The 21,432-nt window shown below is 40.6% G+C and overlaps 1 protein-coding gene across 7 annotated transcripts in view; it reads right to left on the bottom strand.

The window, feature by feature from the left end:
• The window catches only part of ASTN2 (astrotactin 2), a 903,825-nt gene that overhangs the window by 337,713 nt on the left and 544,680 nt on the right, over positions 1-21,432 (bottom strand). For all 7 annotated transcript variants that reach the window (XM_077143577.1, XM_077143583.1, XM_077143589.1 and 4 more), the window contains one exon: positions 11,400-11,566. In XM_077143577.1, the coding sequence (XP_076999692.1) occupies positions 11,400-11,566 (167 nt within the window). The remainder of the gene's footprint in view (positions 1-11,399; positions 11,567-21,432) is intronic.

Genomic DNA, 21,432 nt, shown 5'->3' with positions numbered 1-21,432 from the left:
TTTCCCCATTTTTTTTTTTTTTTTTTTTTTTTTTTTGTGCATGGGCAGGCACTGGGACTCGAACCCGGGTCTCCGGCATGGCAGGCAAGAATTCTGCCACTGAGCCACCGTCACACTGCCCTTCCCCACATTTTTCATGTTCATTATTGCCAATATGGAATGGGGGAACATGTTTTTGTTTGAATTTGCATCTCCCCAGTTACTGACCAGGCTCAGCATCTTTTCATGTTATGGTCATTTGTATTTCTTTTTCGGTGGACTGTCCATTCATGACCTTTGCCTATTTTTTCTATTGAGGTATGTTTGCTTTTTTCCTTATTGATTTATATATATTCTGTATATCTTCTAAATAGTTATTCTTCATCTGCCATATACATTGGGATTTTTTCTTCTATTTCGTGATTTAAATTTTGCTTTTGATGTCTTTTATGTATAACCTATTTGAACTGGTCCTTCATTGCTTCTGAATTTTGTTCAATGTGTAGGAATGCTACTACAACCACAAGATGATAGAATACCCTTCTATATATATTTTAAAATATATTTATATACTTTTTCATATTCAGTTATTTAGTAAGTATAAAATAGATTTTCGTGCATGATGAGGGGGTTATTTTAATTTAATTTTTTAAAATGTCTAACCAAAAACCATCCTTTCATTAACTAATTTGAAATGCCATCTTTTTCATAGCCTACATTCTTATGAATACGTGGCTTGATATGTTCCTATTTATTCATCTGTCTGTTTCTGTAATAATTCTATGCTATTTTAATTAGTATAACTTTATAGTGTGTTTTGACTATAGCAAAGTAAATTTCCTCCTCATCACCACCACTGATATTTTATTTAAACATTTCTTGGATTGTTCTTACTAATTTTTCCCATGAGATAAAATTTAGAATCAGCATGTTGAATTCCATGTAAAATCCTAGTGGGATTTTGGTTGGTATCACATTGAATCTATAGACTTAACAGGGGAGAGTTTAAAATTTAAGAACTACACATTGAGGGTCTACTCTGTGCTAGACATTGATGTCATCTGAGACAGAGACAATGCCCTTGTTTCCCAAACTGCGTCCTCTTCTTGGACATATAGATTACGCATCTAAATCTTCCTGTCAGGCTGGGGGTACGATGTGACTGTATTATTAACAATGTATTCCAGGCTAAAGTGATACAAGTCACTGCCAGCCCTTTAAAAAAGCCTCCTCTGTGATTTTCAAGCCCCCTCTTCCCCTACTATGGCAAGCTTGGAGACTCTGTGTTCCCAATGCATATTACAGGATGGAAGTGGCCTGCCTGACTCATGGTGGACTTTGCATGAATGAGAAATAAACTTTTCTGGGCAAGCTTCTGGTTTGAGAGACTTCATTTGTGATCATCATGTAGCTTATCTTGTCCTGACGTAAACAGCAACTTTGCAGCTTGGAGCCTTTTATACCCAGGAACATAGTTTGTATTTTCATTTATCAGGTGTGCCTTCAAATCTTCAATAAAATTTTAGAATATTTGTTTTTGTAAAGGTCTTGCCCGTTATCTTGTGGGGATCATTTATATGCATTTACGTGAGGCCCTAGACTCTAGAGGTACAAGCATGTGTTTGGCATCTAGACTGCAGAGGCCAAAAACGATCACACTACTTAAGGATGCGTAACCTTGGCCAAACTTCTTAGCTTCTCTGTACTTCCTATGTTTACCGTAAGAAGTTCCAACCTCATAGAGCCACTGTAAGTATTAAATGAGATATACGTGGAGTACAGAAAGCCCTTATAGAGTGATAGCTTCTATTACTACAGTCTTTCCCACTTCAAAAATAGGAACTGTTTTGGCCTTAATATTTTATAATTAGCTATTGATAGTGAGGAAATCTACTACTGATTTTTGTAACTTGATCTTGCATCCTACCAAAATAAAGAACACATCAGTTCTAATAGATCTGCCAGATTTTTCTATGTGGATGGGCATATATTTGTCCTGTTTGAGTATTAAAATTTAAGCAAGGAATATGGGATAAATTAGAAAATTGCTCTTTCATTTTTAAAATCTGGATCAGTTTATATAAGATAGAGGTTACTCATTCCTTGATGATTTGGTATAACTCAACTATAAAATCTGGATTTAATGTCTTATTTCCAGTGGCAGATATTTAGCATTGTCATCATTTATTTCTGTGTTATCTGACTGTTTAGATTTCCTACAGTATCTTGAGCCAACCTTGGTAATTTATATTTTCTAAGAAAATAAGACTTCCAAATATATTAGGATAAAGTTGTACATAATATTCTCACTAGATTTATTTTATCTTCTGTGTTTCTATGGTTATGCCCCCAGCTCACTCCTAACTTGTTTATTTTGTGTTCTCTCTCTCTCCCCTTTGAACAGGCTTTTAAGTTTTATTGATGAGATTCCTTTTTCTTCTTCATTTATTTCAGTTATTTTTATTAATTCCTTCTTTCTGCTTTATTAGACTTTGTTTTGTAATTCTTCTTCTGTCTTCTCGAGTTGAATGCTTCATTTGTTTACTTTCAATCTTCTTTGCCTCTCAATAAATGCCATGGAGGTCTGACTACTGCTCTGCCTGTATCCCACGTGCTTGATATGCAGCCTCTTAGGACTGACCATTTCTAAAGAGGTGGCAAATTGAGTTTAATTTTTCTTACGCAAGCGCTATGTAGATGCTTGCTTTGTTTTGTTCTTGTATTCCTAAGGAGATGGATTTTTTGAGCCCCTTTTGTTATCAATCCTAATATTACAGAATTCCAGTCTGAGAATGTAGCTTGTATAGTTTCTACTTTGGTGAATGTACTGAGATTACTGAGATTCCTTGCCCCCTTACTTAACAGAGACTCAAGATGTCAACTCCATATTTTGGGGCTAATTAGACCTGCATGCAAATAGAGACTGTAGCACGTAACAGCAGTATGATGCTAACCAAGTCTGTTAACTTTCGTAGGCCTCAAGTTTCATAATCTATTAAATGAGGCTAATCATAATCCATATCACAGAGCTGATGTGAGAATGTGAGGTAACATATGTAACGGATAAAATAATGTCCAGCACACAGTAGCCAATCAATGCATCAGTTATTGTGATGAAATTATTACAGACAAACAGCGTGTGTGTGTGTGTATGCATATGCAAGGCTCAGTTCCTGCCTTTAATATCCCAGAGTCTTGTGGAGGTTTATAGTTATATGTTTTTTTTAATATACACCCTGATTTGCTCCTTATTACAACCTGTAATAGATAGAATAATGGTATCCTAAAGAGGGCCACACCCTAATTCCCAAAACCTGTGAATATGTTCCCTCACCTAGCAAATGGGACTTTGCAAGATGTGATTAAATTAAAATTTTTAAGCTGGGAAGATTCCCCTGAGTTAACAGGTGGGCCCAGTGTAATCCAAGTGCTCTTATAAGAGTATAGGAGGGAGGCAGTAATATCACATTCAGAGAAGGAGAGGTGACAATAGAGGCAGAGAAGAGGGAGCGAGGGAAAGAGAGAGGTAGAAACAAGGGAAAGAGATCTGTAGATGCTATGCCTGTGGCCTTGAAGTCAGCATAAGAGTCCATGAGCCAAGGGACGTAGGTGGCCTCAGAAACTGGACAATGCAAGGGAACAAATTCTTTCCTGATGTCTCCAGAAGGGAAGGCTTTTTGGAGGAATTCTGACCTATTGACTGGAAGATAATAAATTTCTATTGTTATAAGCCATTAAGTTTGTGGTAATGTGTTATAGCAGAAATAGGAAACCACTGCACAACCCTAGCATGGGGTTAAGTGACTTCACCATGAAGATATACCTAGTCAATAGTGAGGCTAGGAATTAAATCTAAGAGTTAATATTTCAAGGTGTGATAATATTTTAAGGTATATGAGTGTGCGTAAAAGTGAGTATGTATATGATTTTAACCATATCATCCCAATGTAGGCTCCCTGTGATTTCCTGGTACTGGTAAGGATTGGGTTTTAGCAGGAGAGAAAGGAGGGAGAGAGAAAAGGCCTGGGATGCAGGAATTAAAAAAAAAGGGACTCATAAAGGCAAATGATCCTCTGAGTTCTGAAATGTGAGCAACTCTCTCCCCCAAGCTACCTCAGGGGACAGGATGCTGTATGTGAAGGTCTGTTTGGTTGTTGTTTTCTTCTTTTAGTTTTATTTTTGTCCCATGCCACATAATTATACAGCTCCTTTAGAACATTCTGTCGTCTGGGAGATTTTCTTACAGGGATTCTAAAGCGCGTAGGCTCACAGGAAATGAGCCAAGAAATGCATGAAACTATATTTATACATATGCCAAAATGAAAAACAAAATAAGCACAAAGATACAAACTGGGCATTTTGGCTAAAGGCAATGAACATGTTACCCTTAACACACCTGCCACATTTTAGAGAATACTAGAACCGAGATGGCACTTTAGAGATTGTACCATAAAATCTTACTCTAGTTAGCCAAAAATGTGTTTAATTTAATCCCCATGGCAATATCAAGAGATGGGTACTTTCATTCCAAAATTGCTGCCAAGGACCAGCAATTTTGAGGCTTGGGAAGTTTAAGTTTCTTGACCATGGTCCCATGTGTAGTTTGGGAAAGATGGGGCCTTGACTTGAATCTTCTTACCCAAGCCAGAGCTCTTTTCATTCCAGCATAGCAACTCCTTTCAATCTGCTTGATTTCCAAAAGAGGAAACTGACTCAGAATGAAATGGTCTTGGACACAAAGTCTTGAAGCAGAGTATTCACATATTCACTCATACATCCAGTTATTCCTCAAAGGCTTATGGAATAAATACGTTATATTTATTATACACATATATACACATGATTATATATATATATATATATATATATACACACACATATGCATACTAGAAAAGATTTTTAAAATAGGGAAGAGAATCAAATCCAAGAAAAAATAAGACTAGAGAAAAGTTAATAGTAGGAGTAGCTAGAGTGACTGTACACCACATAGTTTTGGGCCAATGTTAGGGGTGAATATAACCACCCGATTACAAAAGCAAGAGAGAAACATGCTCTTCCTCAGTTTTGCTGGTCCTGACACCTGTGAGAAATCCCTCCCCCTGGCCATCAGGGTGGCAACCCTCTGTGACCTGCAGCTGAGACCCTCAACCACGGTGACTCCGATAACCAACATCACAGAACTCTCTCTCAGGCAGGCCCTAAGGATTGTCCTGATATTGGCCCAAATAAAGATGAGTAAAGCTGATCTCTGGCTGACCACAGCGGGATGGTCTGAGTTTGGATTCACTCAGAATCTGTGTCTGGACAAAATTTAGTATTTGGAACAGCCACTTTGAAAGTAATGTATGCAAGGGCATAAGAAGAAGAAAGCGAGGGAGGGAAGAGGGGTAGGGGAGCAAAGAGGGAAAAGAAAGGGAGAGAGAGGAAAAGGAGATAAAGAAAATTCAATGGGAAACTCTGGGCTAAATTATATAGCATATTTTATCTACTCTAAGACTCGATAATCACAAAAACACTACATTTCACATACCACTAAAAAAAGAAAAGAAAAGTCTGCCAAATAAATGATCAAACCATTGATAGTAAGATGCATTTTTATTTCAGAGATGTTAACATTTGGAAAATATGGACTATTTTGAATTGATGAAACATGTTTCTCTAGTGCAGAACTTCTCAGAGCCTTTACTATTCTCAGGTGCATGTGAACCTCCATGGGGCAGTTACAGAATGTGATCTTTCCTATTTGAGCCACTGGGCTGCCACCCTTTCTGTTTTTAATCTTTGAGCATCTCATGGAACTAATGTTCCACAGAATCTACACAAGAAAACACCAATCAAAAGAAATGGATGAAAACATTGTGAAAAAATTTCCTATAATACACATATCACAAATCTGCCTCTATATGTGTGTATCTATAGACATAGAAATACATATATATAAAGAGATAAAGAAAGGAATAAATGAACTTTATATGCTTCAGTCAATTGTACATGAATATTTCTTACACCTGAGCTTTTGAAAACCATTAAACAGCAGAGAGCACAAGGTTATAATGTCTGCAAAGAACCTGGTGTTTTAGTTTGCTTAAGCTGTTGGAATGCAAAACACCTGATATGGATTGGCCTTTATAAAGGGGATTTATTTCATTATAAATTTACTAATTTGGGAAGGCACAGAGTGACATCTGTGGGGCTCCTCTCCTGGCTTCTGGGTTCAGACAGCTTTCCCCAGGGTGGTTCCTTTCTGCATCCACAAATATCTGGGTTCAGCTGTCTCCGAGCTCCGAGCTCTGGGCTGTGCTGATCTCCTCACTCTTTTGACTTCTCCTTTTAAGCCTCATTCATTAGGCACTCCCCTTAGCTGACTCCAGACATAATCAGCCATAGATGAATTTCACGTGCTGATGATTTAAGTCCATTGCAATGAAACTGGGCACCATCACCTGGCCAAGCTGACACCTGAGCCTAACTATTACACCTGGAGTACAGATATCCTGTGTTAACCATCAGAGGTAGAATCCACACCCCTCCATCAGGAAGGCAGAGAAATTAGGGTAAGGGCCCCATCCTGAAAGTTAGAAAACCACAACAAAACACAAGTCTGGATGAATGTGTCACCTTCAACTCTGCAACTGGTTACTGGCAGTCTAAATTAAAATTGCAGTCTTCACTCTCTAGGCCATTGTTTTCTATTACTAGATCAGACTTCCTTTTTGGCAACAAAAGCAAGCAGCTTCTGGTTAACTATTAAACACATTTATTTACCTCCTCTCCCTTCTGTAATCACAAATAAAGATGACAGCAAACATCAAATTTGAGCAAACTGAAATTTTAAGGACAATTTGAGGCCAGAGATGTTCTTTGAACTCAGATTTTCAAATACATTTTAATTCAATGTAGAACAGAGATGTTTAGGATTCTTCTAGCTTCCACCTCAATTTTATCTCCCAACTGGTTGTAAGATCCCCTCACAGTCTCGGTTTCCTCCTCTAAATGAGCTGAGAAACACTGAAATTTCAAAACTGTTGATGGCATTACTATCTTCTCTATAGGAATATACAGTAGAAGAAATATCTTCCTTAACAAATAATGTCAGGAAGGTGTGTATCTCCATGAAAACCAAAGCAAAACAAAAAAAGCCTGCAACCTTCCTTTTCTCAGGCAAGGACAACTATATATTCCACTATGTTTTTCTGTTTACTTTGGTTGCCAAGAAGCACAGAGCTAAATTTATCTCAAGTTCAATAACTATCCCATTTCAAGCTCCTGAAACAATTTTTTCCTGTTTCCTCCTTACAAACAGCTTCAGATCAGTCCTATCTTATATTAACAGTTTTATTATTTGTTGGATTTATGTGAATAAAATCAAATTCCTTTGGAAGTCTGCATGGTATACATTTTCAAACACACACATACACACACACAAAAGAGACAAACTTGGTTGGTTTGTAACTTGCCAAGGTCTGTAAGATTCCTTCAAAACACCTCATCTTAGTATCCAGTGGTTTTTCCAACTTGTCTTGAACTCATCTGCTTCTCTCCAGTATTCGGGTATTTTCACTCTTTCAATATCAAGCTACCTGTACTTGTGATCTATTTGCCCCTCATGGGCAAGGGCTTGTGGTTAACACTTCACATTCTTAGTATCTCAAAGGAGACTGGGCACAAGGCAGGTGCAACAAATCTCTGGCAGATGCATTCTGTACTTCAACAACTATGTTTCTGAAGAAGTACTTGGGCCAGGCAATGGGGAATGGCAACTGGGACGCACAAGTGACTAAGACCACAGTTCCCTGCCTCTGAGCAGTTCTCAGTGTGATGGGGACAGACAAGAAAAGAGGCAAGTCAACAAAGCAATGGGGCTACCTCAGGGGGAAGCAGGCGGACTGTGAGACCCAGAGGATAGAGACTACTATTCGTGGGAATTAGTCTGCCTAAGAGCAGGCAATCAGGGTTGGTAGCCAGAGGCTCCCTCTGTAAGGGGTGTCAAGACTTTAATGGAAAAATAGGACATCAAGGCAAAATATAAGTATGGTTATCACTTGTAAGAGGGCCCTATGGGAAGAAATGCAAATAAAGATAAACAAATAAAATAAGAAAAAAATATCTTTCTATACATGCCCCTACTTCCCCTGGATAAACACCGAATAAATATTTAATAGGGTCCATTTGATGGGGTGTTAGCACCCAGCTCCAGGGTAACTGCTATCTTATTCCTGCACCCTGTGGGATTCAAAGAAGACCTGCTATTAAGGTGACGCCAGGTTCAGTTCCGGTGCCTGTCCATGTAAAAAAATAAATAAATAAAGGTGATGTCAACACTGAGAGTTGAAGATGAACTATATGGCCATCTAAAAGGGGGCTGGGGAAATAGAGGGGACAGTGTTTTCACAACTCTAGAAACTGAAGCTAATTCAGGAAGAGGGGCCGAGCTAGAAATGGGGCTGGGGAAAGTCAGACAGGGAAGAGCCATGTTCATTAAGGAGCACCATTCAACAGCTGAAGACCTGCTAGTCTGGGTGCTGGGGATGGAGTAGCAATCAAGCCACACAGTTCAATAACGGAATGAATACATGAGATGACTTTATATCTGTGAGGCGAAATATAACCAGGTTTGTTAAGTGAATACGTGCACCGGCTCCTGCACATGCATAATTTCACTTACTTCTCACAACGATACAACATTCACAACTGACTGAAGGAAAGAACACAGACTCAAAGAAGCTGAGTGGTTTACTCACGGCCACAGCCACCAGAGGCCAACTTCCAGACACGACATAAGATCTGTCTGGATTGAAACTGGAGCCACGTAGCCTGGGTTTGAATTCTGGTGTTCCTAATTACCAGCTGGGAGATCTCGGGCAAGTTACTGTACTTGGTTTTCTTAACAGTTAAATGGAGATTATTGAAGAGTTGTTATGAGGATTTAAAACACTTTGGTCAGCACTGGCACACAGAAAGTATCTAATAAATGCTAGTGCTATGCTCAACATGGCTGCAAGTGGGTTTACAAACCCTGCTACTACTCAGGGAGCTCTTAGAAAGGTCACAGAGGTTTGAGCAAGTTGAGCAGGTCCCCTAAAGCAAGGGTTTGTTTTCCCTGATTAATTCACAAGGCATCTCACTTCTCTAGCCAACTTCTCACAAGTATCTGCTAATAGGTTTCATTGTTTTGTTTATGGTACTTCTAATAAGTGTGGGTGACTTTTCTTTTGCATCCTTAATAGACAATTTTCAAAGTGTGTTGAAACTTCAGTTGGTTTTAGGAGACCTAGATTTTAATTTACTTTTAGTCCTATTTATCAGCATTTGAATAGGCTTCCACAGTTCACTAAACACTTTCGCCCATTCACTCTTATTTAAGACTTCCAGTGACCTTTTACTGTAGAAAAGGTTAGTTCATCAGTTGAACAGACCTGAAAACCAAGAGGTCCAGCACCTCAGGTCATAATGAGCACGAGGGGAGGCCAACATCTGTTTCATCACTTATTAGTTATCTTATTTAACAAACACATATAATGCTAACTCTATGCTGGACACTGTTATAAAGCACTTTACAAATAGTGATGCATTTAGTTCATAATAACTCTACGGACACATACTATTATTATCCTTATTTTACAGATGGGAAAATAGAGGCACAGAAACATTAAGTTACTTGTTCAAGGTCACACAGCAAGGAGCCTTTGAGCTACATTGCTAACTGTATGACCTTGGGCAAATTACTTAAATTTAAGGGAGGAGTAAATGTCAGTTACTTTGCACTCTTCACAACCACCATTATATTGAGGTAGGTATTAATACTAAAATTTTACAGATCAGGGAATGAAGCTCAGGGGGCGCTGAAGGTCTCACTGAATGCCTACGTGAGAGTCAGAGGCAGGAGGATGAAGACTGGAACTTAGTCTACTGAATTCAAAAGCCCCCTTAACCATGATTGTTTTTAATGTCAAAATCTGGTTTTGCTGCTGCTGCTGTTACTGTTGTTATTCTCACTGAAGGACACCCCCTCCCCCAAATACACAGGGAGAAAAATAACAATGATAAGAACAGGGCTGATTCTGTATGCGAGCCTGCATTTCTAAGTCCATGCATAATTTACTCAACACTGCCCTGCAGTCACTTAAGCTGAGGAGAGATGCTATAAATTCAGGTCTGCATACACTAATTTATTTCATATTTATTCTACTGATACATATCTAGGGCCTCCAGGCGAGCTGCTCCTACACCAGCGCCAATGCACCTGCAGCCCCAGGTGTAACTGGGGCAGGGAAGAGACCCAGTATAATAAGCCCAAAAGGAGAATTGGGCTCCATGGACCACAACCATCCAGGCTAAATTAATTTTCTGGTAAACTGAGATTCAACACATGACACCCCTCCCCTCTGCCTTTTGTTGGGTGGGAGGTGGGGATCGTCTTCAGCTTTTCCATCATATTAAAGAGAACACTAAACATGCTTTAATGACTGACATTCTCGCAGGGCCTCAGGATTATCTTTCTGAGTTGTAGAGCATCAAAAGATGGGTGAAATCTCTACTAAGAAGTCATAATTAGAAAGGGAAAGAAGGAAAAGTCATTTTTGCATATGACTGCTGAGGACCATTTTTGCATATGACTGCTGAGGACCAACTACTGAGCTCAGTGCTGAGGATGGCAGGTGTGGCACCCACTGTGATCCTCTATATGCAAAATAAGGTAAATTGGAAGAAACTGGCCAAAAAGCCTATGTCAAAGATGGTGAAATTGCTGCCCAGAGAGGGGAAGTGACTTGTTCAGGGTCACTCAGCAAGTTGGCTCCAAAGTGCAGACCAATTTCATCTCACACTAATTTTAAAACTCAGTTTGATAATTATGTTCACCATTAAAAACTAATAATAATAAAACAACAAGACACAACTCAGTTTGAGTTTCTTAGCAGGAGACAGAAACCTGTTATAAGCTTTATCTGCATTGTTTCCTTTACACCTCCCCTCCCCCTTCCTAATTAATTGTCCTCACACCTATGGACATTAGGGCACAAAGAGGCTAAACCGTGGACTGACACTGCTGATTTTCTGCAGAAAAAGCAGTCAAAACCTGGGCTAAGCCTGAGCCCTTAAGTGCCACACCTGATGCCCTTTTAGTGACCGATTCAAGGAGCCTAATGATGTCTCCAACCTAGACTGCCCATGGCTCCAGGAGTAGGAGAAGAGGGGGGCAGGGCCTGCTGATTAATCAACTAACTAACCAACTGATTTTCTTCTTCCATTTTTCTTCCCAATACCCAATAGATGGTTATATTCTTGCCATTTGTCTCTTGGGCTGAGAAAGGGCCATTTGTTGACAGTCAGGGCTAGGCCCGTTTTCTTACCACCACCACTGCCCACCCACCTCCCCACCGCTGGGAGGGGCTGCCTGGGCCCCAGGGGCAGAGACTCACCCGCAGAACATGAAGATGGTGCTGGAGGTGGCATCATAGGGCAGAGGCAGCGTCTGCTGCAAGCACAGCTGCTCGCAGCCACCGTTAAAGCCGTCGGAGCAGTCGATGCCTTTGGAGTGGTCGTAGCAGCCTGAGCCGTCCTTCATAGGCCTCAGCTCCTCAGGGCACTGCTCGGAGAGATGGCAGCAGGGTGGTTATAGAGGGCGTGGTTATGGGGGTGGGGACAGGCCCCACCACGCTCTCTCCTCCCACTTGCGGTAAATGGCAGAGATGGACTCAGCTTTCTGATTGGGCACTTAACAGCTAAGTGTACCTGGACAAGTCCCTTTGCCTCTCTGAACCTCAGAGTCCTCGCCTGTAAAATGGGACTTCTGGGAGTAGCTATGCGTAGAGTTGTGAGAATGAAAGGAGAGAATATTGGCAAAATGCTTCCACACTGAGGCTCACGTGGCAAGCACGTAGCAAAGATAACTGCCAATAATATCTAAATTGCTGCTGTCATCACCACTTATTATTTTCATTATTAGTGTTCTAGAGTGTCCACTGTTATAAAAGTCACTTAGGGAGGAAGTCAGACATATTTTAAAGAGCCCCTCCCAACATGAGTTCAAATCCCAGCTCTTTCCCTTCTCACTGTGCAATCTGGGGCAAGCTCCTCACCCCTTCTGAGCCTCAACTTCCCCATCTGCCAATCATAATAACTGCACCTACCGGTTTGTTGTGAAGCTTAAGTTGTATAAAGCAGGTGTAGACCTTACTTCAAAATTTGGCACATAGTTCATTACTCATAAACTAGGAATATCCTTCCTTCCTGTCTTGAATGTGTCTCCTTTTTCTACCTTTGTCTCTGGAGCCCTAAATGAGATTCCCAAATACTACCATCTGGAATATGCAAAGGTCTCCTAAGTGGTCTGCCTGCCTCCACTCTGGCCTCCTCCAAACTCATTGGCTACCAGAATATTTCTAAATTGCATCACTCCCCAACTTAGACAACAAATGAATTAAAACAAAACAACCACAGCAACTTGAATCTTTCTTAAGCTGATAGTCAAGTTCCTCTGCAGTATGATTTCAAAGCTTCTGCCCAGCCACGTGCACATTCCTTCACATAACCAAACCACCGCCTGAGCAAAGCCATGGATCCCAATCTCTGGGTCTTTGCATTCTTGGGGACCTCAGCTGGAGTGCTCTTCTCGCCGGGCCTGGCATGTGCTAAGTAGCCCAGGAATGGAAGACCATATACTGTGGGCACAAGTGGCTATTTACTTAATTTAGTTTTCTGATTTAATGAGGCTGGGCTCATCTTCTGTCCAGCAGATGGAGAAGCGGTTCTAGCTCTCCTGTCTTCCGAAGACAAAATGAGGTAGTGGGTTTTAATTTCAATCTCCCTGATGGCATTTCCTGTCCACAAAGATTAACACGCAGAGCTCATTCCTCCCCATCCATCACTGGACATAACTGATTAAAACAGCCTCCCCCTGTACCGGCTCCCCCACCTGAACCAGCTCCCCAGACCCTTGCTCCCGAATCATGGTCCTGAATATCAATAACAAATCACACACACACAAATTAATTAAAATACACACACATACACACAATAACAGCCACAAAAAAAGGTCAGCCCTCTTGGAAATTAAATTTTGCCTAAGAAGAACTCATAATTACAAATGCATGGGAGGGCTCCGGAAGACATTCAAGACTGGTGCCGGGAAGGGGAACGGCAAAAGTAGGTTATAAATGGCCTTTGTCGAGCTGTAGAAAGGTTATAAAATTGCTACATTTTGTGCTTAAAAAGAAAAATCAATTTTCCATGTGAGTGAAGCACCGTACATATTGATATAAGTTCAGAGGAAGCCCTGCTTATCTCTGAGCATGCACAGTCAGACAGGAGGGCACCTGGCCATGGGGCATGTAGAGCCATTGGCTCTTCTGGGGGCTCTTATTTTCTGCAAATACTTAAGTAAATGCTGGAAAGAACAGCTGACCCTCTCAGTAGGCAATGGAAGATATCAGGCAGTCATCAACCACCGTTCTTTCCCATCTCCTGCTTATTCACTACCACTTTCTTTCTTTAATGGTGTGTACTACAACTCCGGCAATATTTAAGCACTTCACATGTTTTTACATATTTAATTCTATAGCAAACATATGAGGTAGTGTGGTAGGCCAGCGATGTCTCCCAAACATATTTCCACATCCTAATCCCTGGAACTGGGAACGTTGCCTTATATGGTAAAGTTTTTCTGGATCTGATTAAGGATCTTCAGATGAGATTATCTGGTTTGTGTGGGTGGGCCCTCAGTGCCATCACAAGTGTCCTGATAAGAGAGAGGCAGCAGGAGATGCACACAGAGGAAGCAGCAATGTGAAGACAGAGCAGAGGGAGACGTGGCCATGAGCCAAGGACTGCCAGCAGCCACGAGAATCTGGAAGAGGTAAGAAAAGGATTCTCGTCTAGAGCTCCGGTATGGCCCTGTGAGCACTCTGATTTCAAACTTCTGGCCTCCAGAGCTGTGAAAGAATGCATTTTTGTTGCCCTAGGCCACCCAGTTTGTAGTAATTTGCAATAGCAACCACAGGGAATGAGTACAGATAGGTACTGGGATTGCCCCCATTTTACAGAGGAGGAAACTGAGGATAGGGTCACACAGCTCCAAGGTGGCAGGCAGGGTTTCTCAGAATTCCTGGCTCTTAAAACACCTCCTGGATAAGTCACTTTACCCTGCCGTCATACAATGATGGATTTCCTGAATTAGGATGTTGGAGCAAGGAAGGATTTAGAGCTGATCTGTTGTGGAGTGAATGGGAGATCCCCAAACACTTGTCCAGGTCTTAACCCCTAGAACCTGTGAATTTGACTCTATTTGGAAAAAGGGTCCTTGTAGATGTAATTAAATTAAGGATCTCAAGATGAGATCCCTAAATCCTGTGACACGTGTCCTTATAAGAGAAGAAAAAGAAGACAAGGAGAGAAGGAGAAGGCCATGTGAAGACAGACGTAGAGACTGGAGTTATGCAGCCACAAGCCAAGGAACATGTGGAGCCTCCAGGAGCTGGAAAGTACAAGGAAAGACTCTCCCTCGAGTCTTCAGAGGGATCTCGGCCCTGCTGACACCTTCGAACTTCTGCCCTCCAGACTGTGAGGAGTAGATTCCTATTGTTTTAAACCATCCAGTTTGCAAAAATTTGTTACATGCATCCCAAGGAAACCATTTCACCTCCTTTCTTTGAGAATGAGTGAGGCCACAGCATGGGACATGACTCCCAAGGATGGAAATTTCCCTAGCAACATGGACCTGACTTCCTGGGATGAGGGTGGCCCTGGCATCGTGGGTATGAGAAAGGCTTTTTGACCAAAATGGGGAAGAGAAATGTAACAAAATAAAGTTTCAGGGACTGGGAGATTTCAAATAGAGTCAAGCAGTCTTTCTAGATGTTATTCTTTTGCAATATATAGTTGTTATTTTTAGTTTCTAGTGTTAGAATAGCTTGAAGGAAACAACTGAAACTGCTGAACTGTAATCCAGCAGCCTTGATTCTTGAAGATGATTGTATAACTATACAGCTTTCATCATGTAACTGTATGACTATGAAAACCTGTGGCTGACATTCCCTTTGACCAGTGTATGGACAGATGAATAACAAAATAAAGACCAAAAAAAAAATGAGCTAACCATAAAACAAAACAAGTAACAACAACAAAACTGAGAGACAGAATAGAAGGGCATCCCCTGAAATCACTCAGCCCAGTGGACAATATGAACTCAGGTCTCCAGAGTCCTGGCTCCTGCTCTGAGCAATACAGCCACTGAAAAGCAGTAAATAGCTGGAGACACTTTACTCTGCCTCTCCAAGATGATTTTCAGATGGCATACTGAGGCTCAGAAAGGTGAAGGGGTGAGATTATTATCAGCCAGAAAACTAAATGCAGGGCTAGAATTAAACCTAGACTTGGTCTCTGAGCATAGGAGAGAAATCCTGAGTAAGTGAAACATGTGTACTAGTCTCCCTTTATAATCCTTCCTTCCTGCATCATTAACTTCATGCTTTGTGACCTTGGGGGTGGGAGTGGGTAGATAAAATCTAGCACTATTGTGCTTGAGTTCACTTGTATATTATTTCAATTATATCATTGCTCATCATCTGTCTGGCCCAACAAAATGTAAATCTTGTAACATAATGGACTTGTCTGGCTTGTCCCCAGCTGTATCCTACACTTAGAAAAGCTTTCAGCACATAGTAGGTGCTTTCTATTTGTTGAACAAATCAGCTGAGTGCCAGACAGGATGTTGAGTGTGTCTGTGTATATTCTTTAGGTCTGAATCCAAACTCTGCCTCTTAAAAGCTGAGTAACCTCAGGTTAGTGACTTAGCCTTTCCTACCAGCATATGATTACTGGGAAGGGGTGAGTGTGGTAGTCAGCCTGGAAAAAGGCTCCTGATGATCATCACCTCCTGCTATTACACCCTGGCAGAGTCCCCTTCCACATGGTGCCAGGGTTGTTCTGTGTGGCCAATAACATACGACAGAAGGAATGGTATACAGCTTTTAAGATTAGACTATTAAATCTGTGGCTTCCCTTTTGGTCTGTCTCTCTCTCTCATCGCTCACTCTGGGGAAAGCAAGCTGGAGTGCTGCAAGCAGCCCTGCTGAGAAACCCATGTGTCAAGGCACTGAAATCTCTGGCCAATAGCCAGGGAAGAATTACGGGCTCATGCCCATAGGCATGTGAGGATGCCATCTTGGAAGACAATCCTCTAGCCCCTGTCAAGCCTGTTGAGATGACTGCAACCCCAGGTGACATCTTGATGTCAACCTCACAAGAGGCAGACCACACAGCTAAGCTACTCTTAACTGCTGACTCTCAAACACTGTGTGAAATAATACATGCTTGTTGTTTAAAGCTGCTGAATTTGGGAATAATTTGTTACACAGCAGTAAAAAACTAATACTGTGAGAGAAAATGTATCACGTGCTTAGCACAGTGCTCAGCAAATGGTAACTGCTGTTATGGGTGTTTTTAAAGAGTTTGAGAGATAAGAAATACGCATATCTAAAAATTGTTAGAGAATGCGTTATAGAGTAACCATGAAGGAGTATGATATAATTCAAGCAGGAAAATGAAAACACTGCACGTGGGAAGGTTAGGGAATATTGGAGGAGGGAGACTTTACTTAAGGAAGGCTTCCTAGAGGAGGAGGCGTGATTGGAACAGAAGGGAGGCACCTTTGTGTACTAGAAAGAAGATCAGAGTTCTTGCTCAGGCAATACCACTTGTTTGCCCTGAGATCACGGGCAAGTCCTTGAACCTGTGTGGGTCTCAGTTTCCTTTCTTTAAATAGGAGAGAGAGAGCCTGAAGACAAGCAAAATGGGACGGCAGTGAGATGGGGCTGAATTCCAGTGCAGGCTCTGGACACTGAGCACCTGGACCATATGCTTCACTTGAAGAAAGCCCCTCATCTGTAAAGTGGGATAATAATACCTGCCTAGGAGGAATTTCTAGATACCATGAGAAAACATACCCAAAGTGCCTGGCATGTAAAAGACTCTCTATAAATGCATGATAAATGAATGGATGACTAAACCAATGATAAATGAATGAACCCCACCACCACCAATTAAGAGAAACAAAACAAAACTGCTTAACTGAACCTACTGACTGATGTTTTCCTTCCCTTCTGTGCTGTTTTGAGGCTGTTATGTACCTCAGAGCAGGGGTACATTTACCCCATGTTCTTTATCCTACTCCAGTCTTGTAGGGGCAGATCTATTGTTGGGTGGGATTTTTTTGATTAAGTTGTTTCCATGGAGATGTGACCCACTCAATTGTGGGTGGGATCTTTTGATTAGGTGGTTTCCGTGGAGATGTGATGCCACCCATTCAAGGTGGGTCTTAATTCATCTATTGGAGTCCTTTAAGAGGGAACCACTTTAGACACAGCTCAGAGCTGACACAGACAGAAATTTGGAGATGCAGAAAGAAAACACCCTCAGGGAATCTGCTTGATACTAGAAGCCAAAGGACCAGAAACCAGAAGCCAAAGGACCAGCAGATGCCAACTACATACCTTCCCAGTTGACGGAGGTGTTTCAGATGCCATCAACCTCTCTTGAGTCAAGGTACCTTTCTCCAGATGCCTTGGTGTGGTATTTTTATGGCCTTAGGACTGTAAATTGTAACTTAATAAATCCCCTTTATAAAAGCCAACCCATGTCTAGTATATTGCATTCCACCAGCATTAACAAACTAAAACACTATATGTATAAGTCCTTCACTGGATTACCAAAAGATATCGAGCACCTAAAGATATTGAGCACCTACTCAGTTCTTAGTAAATGTGCTGGATGCTGGGAATATAGTAGTAAATAAGTAAAAAAGTTCTGCTGTTATAGGGCTTAAATTCTAAATTCTAAAGGGAAACAATGATTAACAAGTAAAAAAATAAAGTGAAGAAAAGAAAACAAAAGTATAGTGTGATACAAGTGAATGAAGAGGGGGCAAAAGGGAGATAAATTGAGCATTTGAGTTAAACCTGAATAATGAGTGGAGACTCCCCTATGGATGCATATCAGTGGGAAGAGGGAACAACAAACATGAAGATCCTGAAGTGGGTACAGGGTTTTCTGTCCCTGGAACAAAAGGAGACCAGTGTTGCTGCAGCTCAGCGAGGCAGGGGAAATAAGGTTACCATATGGCAAGCTGTGTGAGGTAGGCGCTGACCAAATTGCTCAAGCCAGGAACTGGCACAAATCCAGCCTTTTATGGCCTGTTTTCTTTTTCCAACTGAGCTTCTTACCTTGAAATATTTTTAGGTTCACATGCAGTTGTAAGAAATAGGATAGAAAGATCCTGGATACCCTTTAACCATTTTCTTCCAAAGGTAACATCTTGCAAAATTTTAGTAAAGTATCACAATCAGGACACTGCTATAGTCAAGACACAGGATATTTCCATCCCCACAAGGATCCCTGGTGTTGTCTCTAAAATCCACACCCACTTCCCCTGAACCCCATTCTCTCCTTACAACTCTACAATAATAATTTCTCCATTCTATAATTTCTGTCATATCAAGAGCACTGTAGAAAGGGAATTATATAGTATGTGGCCTCTTAGGATTGCTTTTTTTCCATTCAACATAGTTATCAGATTCATCCAGATTGTTGTGTACATCCATAATGACTTTCTTTTTGTTGCAGAGTAGTATTCCACAGTTCGGATGTACCACCATGATTTCATTTGTCCTGTTGAAGGACATCTGGGTTGTTTCTAGAAGGGGGCTGTTATGAATAAAGCTGCTATAAACATTTATGTATATGTTTTTGTGTGAATATGTTTTTGCTTTTCTGGAGCAAATGCCAAGATTGATGGGTTGTGAGGTAGCTTGTATTTATTTATTTTTTTTTTTTGAGAAATTGCTAAACTTTTTTCCAGAGTGGTAGTACATTTTATTCCCACCAGCAAAATATAAGTGATCCAGTTTCTCTGTATCCTCATCAATATTCAGTGCTGTAATATTGTTCTTTTTAGTTATTCTGACTGGTGCATAGTGGTACCTTATTGTGGTTTTAACTTGCATTTCTCTAGTGGCTACTGATGTTGAACATCTTTTCATGTGATTATTCGTCCTCATATATCCTCTTCAATGAGATGTCTTTAATGGTCTTTGGCCCATTTTCTAAACAGACTCAAAAAATTTAATTTTGAGGTTTCAGAGTTCTTTGTATATTCTAGATGCTATTTTCTTGTCAAATATATGATTTGTAAATATTTTCTCCCAGTGTGTAGTTTTTCATTGTCTTTAAATGGTCTTTCATGGAGCATTTTTTTTTTTTTTTTTTTTTTACTTTTTCATGGAGCAAATATGTTTAATTTTGATGAAGTACAATTTATCATTTCCTCTTTTCTTCTCTTTTAAACATTTGCATAAGGTGTTTATGGCAGTAGTGTTTGAGATTTGCAATGGATGGAGGTGGCCTAAGGGTACATTGACTGAGGAATGGAAGAGGGAACTGTGTTGTATACATACAACAGACTACTGAGCGGCTTCAAGAAGGAATTAAGTTGTGAGGCATGCAACAAGGTGAATGAGCCTTAAGGACAGTATGTTGAATGAAATGGCAGAAACAAAAAGACAAATATTATCATGCCTCACTCTATGGACTAACTATGAGAACTGAAGTTGAGAGCATGGGTTATCAGGTTGGGGCCTATTGTAAAGGTTTCTAGACTGTAAGCCCTTATACAGCAGTCATATCTATTCCAGAATTGTAACTTTTTTTTCTGAATTCTGAGATGCTGAACTATTTATGTATAATCTGGCCATTCCCTGAAACTTTGAGTATTTGTGTGACATGTGAGACACTGAGTTAGAGCTCTGAAGCTATGAAAGTCAGTATTACTCCATATAGCAACTTAAAAAAGTTGAAAAAGTAGAGATATGAATGAAGCTGATCTAGATGGGACTAAGATAAATCAGAATACAGGGTAAAGGATGATGTGGTATATATTTTTAAACTTCAACTTCTGTGTGAGACCAAAGGAAGGGAGGTTTATTTGGTGCAAACTTTATATTTTAGGCAGCTTATTATCTAATTTAACTTGTATGGCCAGTTTATGTGAACACCATAATTACATGGAATATTGAATAGGAAGCCAGATCTTGTTGGTTTGTACAGGTTAGTGTGATGTCCCAACATATCCCAGAATAATTTAGGCAGATAATAAAAAAAAAGTATTTTCAAAGTTGCCTTGGGGGTTTGGAGAGAAAGGAGGAAATACTATACTTTATATCTGGGGAATTCCTGATATTCTCACAGACAATGGGGACAACCAATTCAAAAGGCTGAGCCCTTGATCTTGGGGCTTGCCCTAGTGAAACTTATTTCTGTAAAGGAGAAGCTAAGCCTACTTATAATTATGCCTAAGAATCATCCCCAGAGAACCTCTTTTGTTGCACAGATATGGCCTCTTTCACTAAGTCAACTTGGCCGGTGAACTCACTGCCCTCTACTACATGGGACATGACTCCCAGGGTATAAATTTCCCCGGCAATGTGGGACCTGATTCCTGGGGATGAGCTGGGACCCTACATCATGGGATTAATAAAGCCTTCTTGACCAAATGGGTGGATTAATAAATGAGACAAAATAAAGTTTCAGTGGCTGAGAGATTTCAAACAGTTGAGAGGTTATCCGGGAGGTTATTCGCATGCATTATATAGATATTGCTTTTCAGCTTATGGTGTATTGGAGTGGCTGGAGGGAAGTATCTGAAACCATTGAACTGTATTCCAATAGCTTTGATTCTTTAAGATGATTGTACACAGCTTTTAGAGTGTGACCATGTGAATTGTGAAAACCTTGTGTCTAATGCTCCCTTTATCCAGGGTATGGAGAGATGAGTAAAAAATAATGATAAAAAATAAATAAATAGTACGGGTAAAAAAATTGGGTAGATTGCAATATTATTGGTCAATGAGAGGGAGGAGTGAGGGGTATAGGCTATAGGATTTTTCTTTTTTGTCTTTTTCTGGAGTGATACAAATGTTCTGAAAATGATCATGGTGATGAATACACAACTATGTGATGATATTGTGAGCCACTGATTGTATACTTTAGATGGACTGTATGGTACGTGATGATACCTCAATAAAAATATATTTTTTATTGAAAAAAAGATGTATTGGAAAATGGAAGGACAGTGCAGGCTGTAGGGAGGCTCTTCTAGAATATTTCACACAGTTGGCTCAAGGCAGGTAGAGTTTTAGCCATCATTTTCCCTGAGGAACATCAAATAGCAGGCATGATCAGATTCAGAAGAGATCTGAACCCACAGAGTCCAATGGAAAGAGCTGCTAGCAATTGGAGGTAATGGGCAACCTGCTCCTCCCACCTCCCCATGCACACAGTTACCTTTCTTAGCAGCTTAGACCCCTACTCCAATGCCAAGGTAAGAGATGGGTCTGACCTCAGGCAGGTCAAGCTTTAGCCCTTGAACCTGTCCCATCATAGCGCAGAACTCAGGGACAAGGG

Source organism: Tamandua tetradactyla, chromosome 2 (assembly GCF_023851605.1).
Source record: "Tamandua tetradactyla isolate mTamTet1 chromosome 2, mTamTet1.pri, whole genome shotgun sequence".
NCBI classification, from domain to species: Eukaryota; Metazoa; Chordata; class Mammalia; order Pilosa; family Myrmecophagidae; genus Tamandua; species Tamandua tetradactyla.
This window is presented reverse-complemented; position numbering and strand designations above follow the sequence as displayed.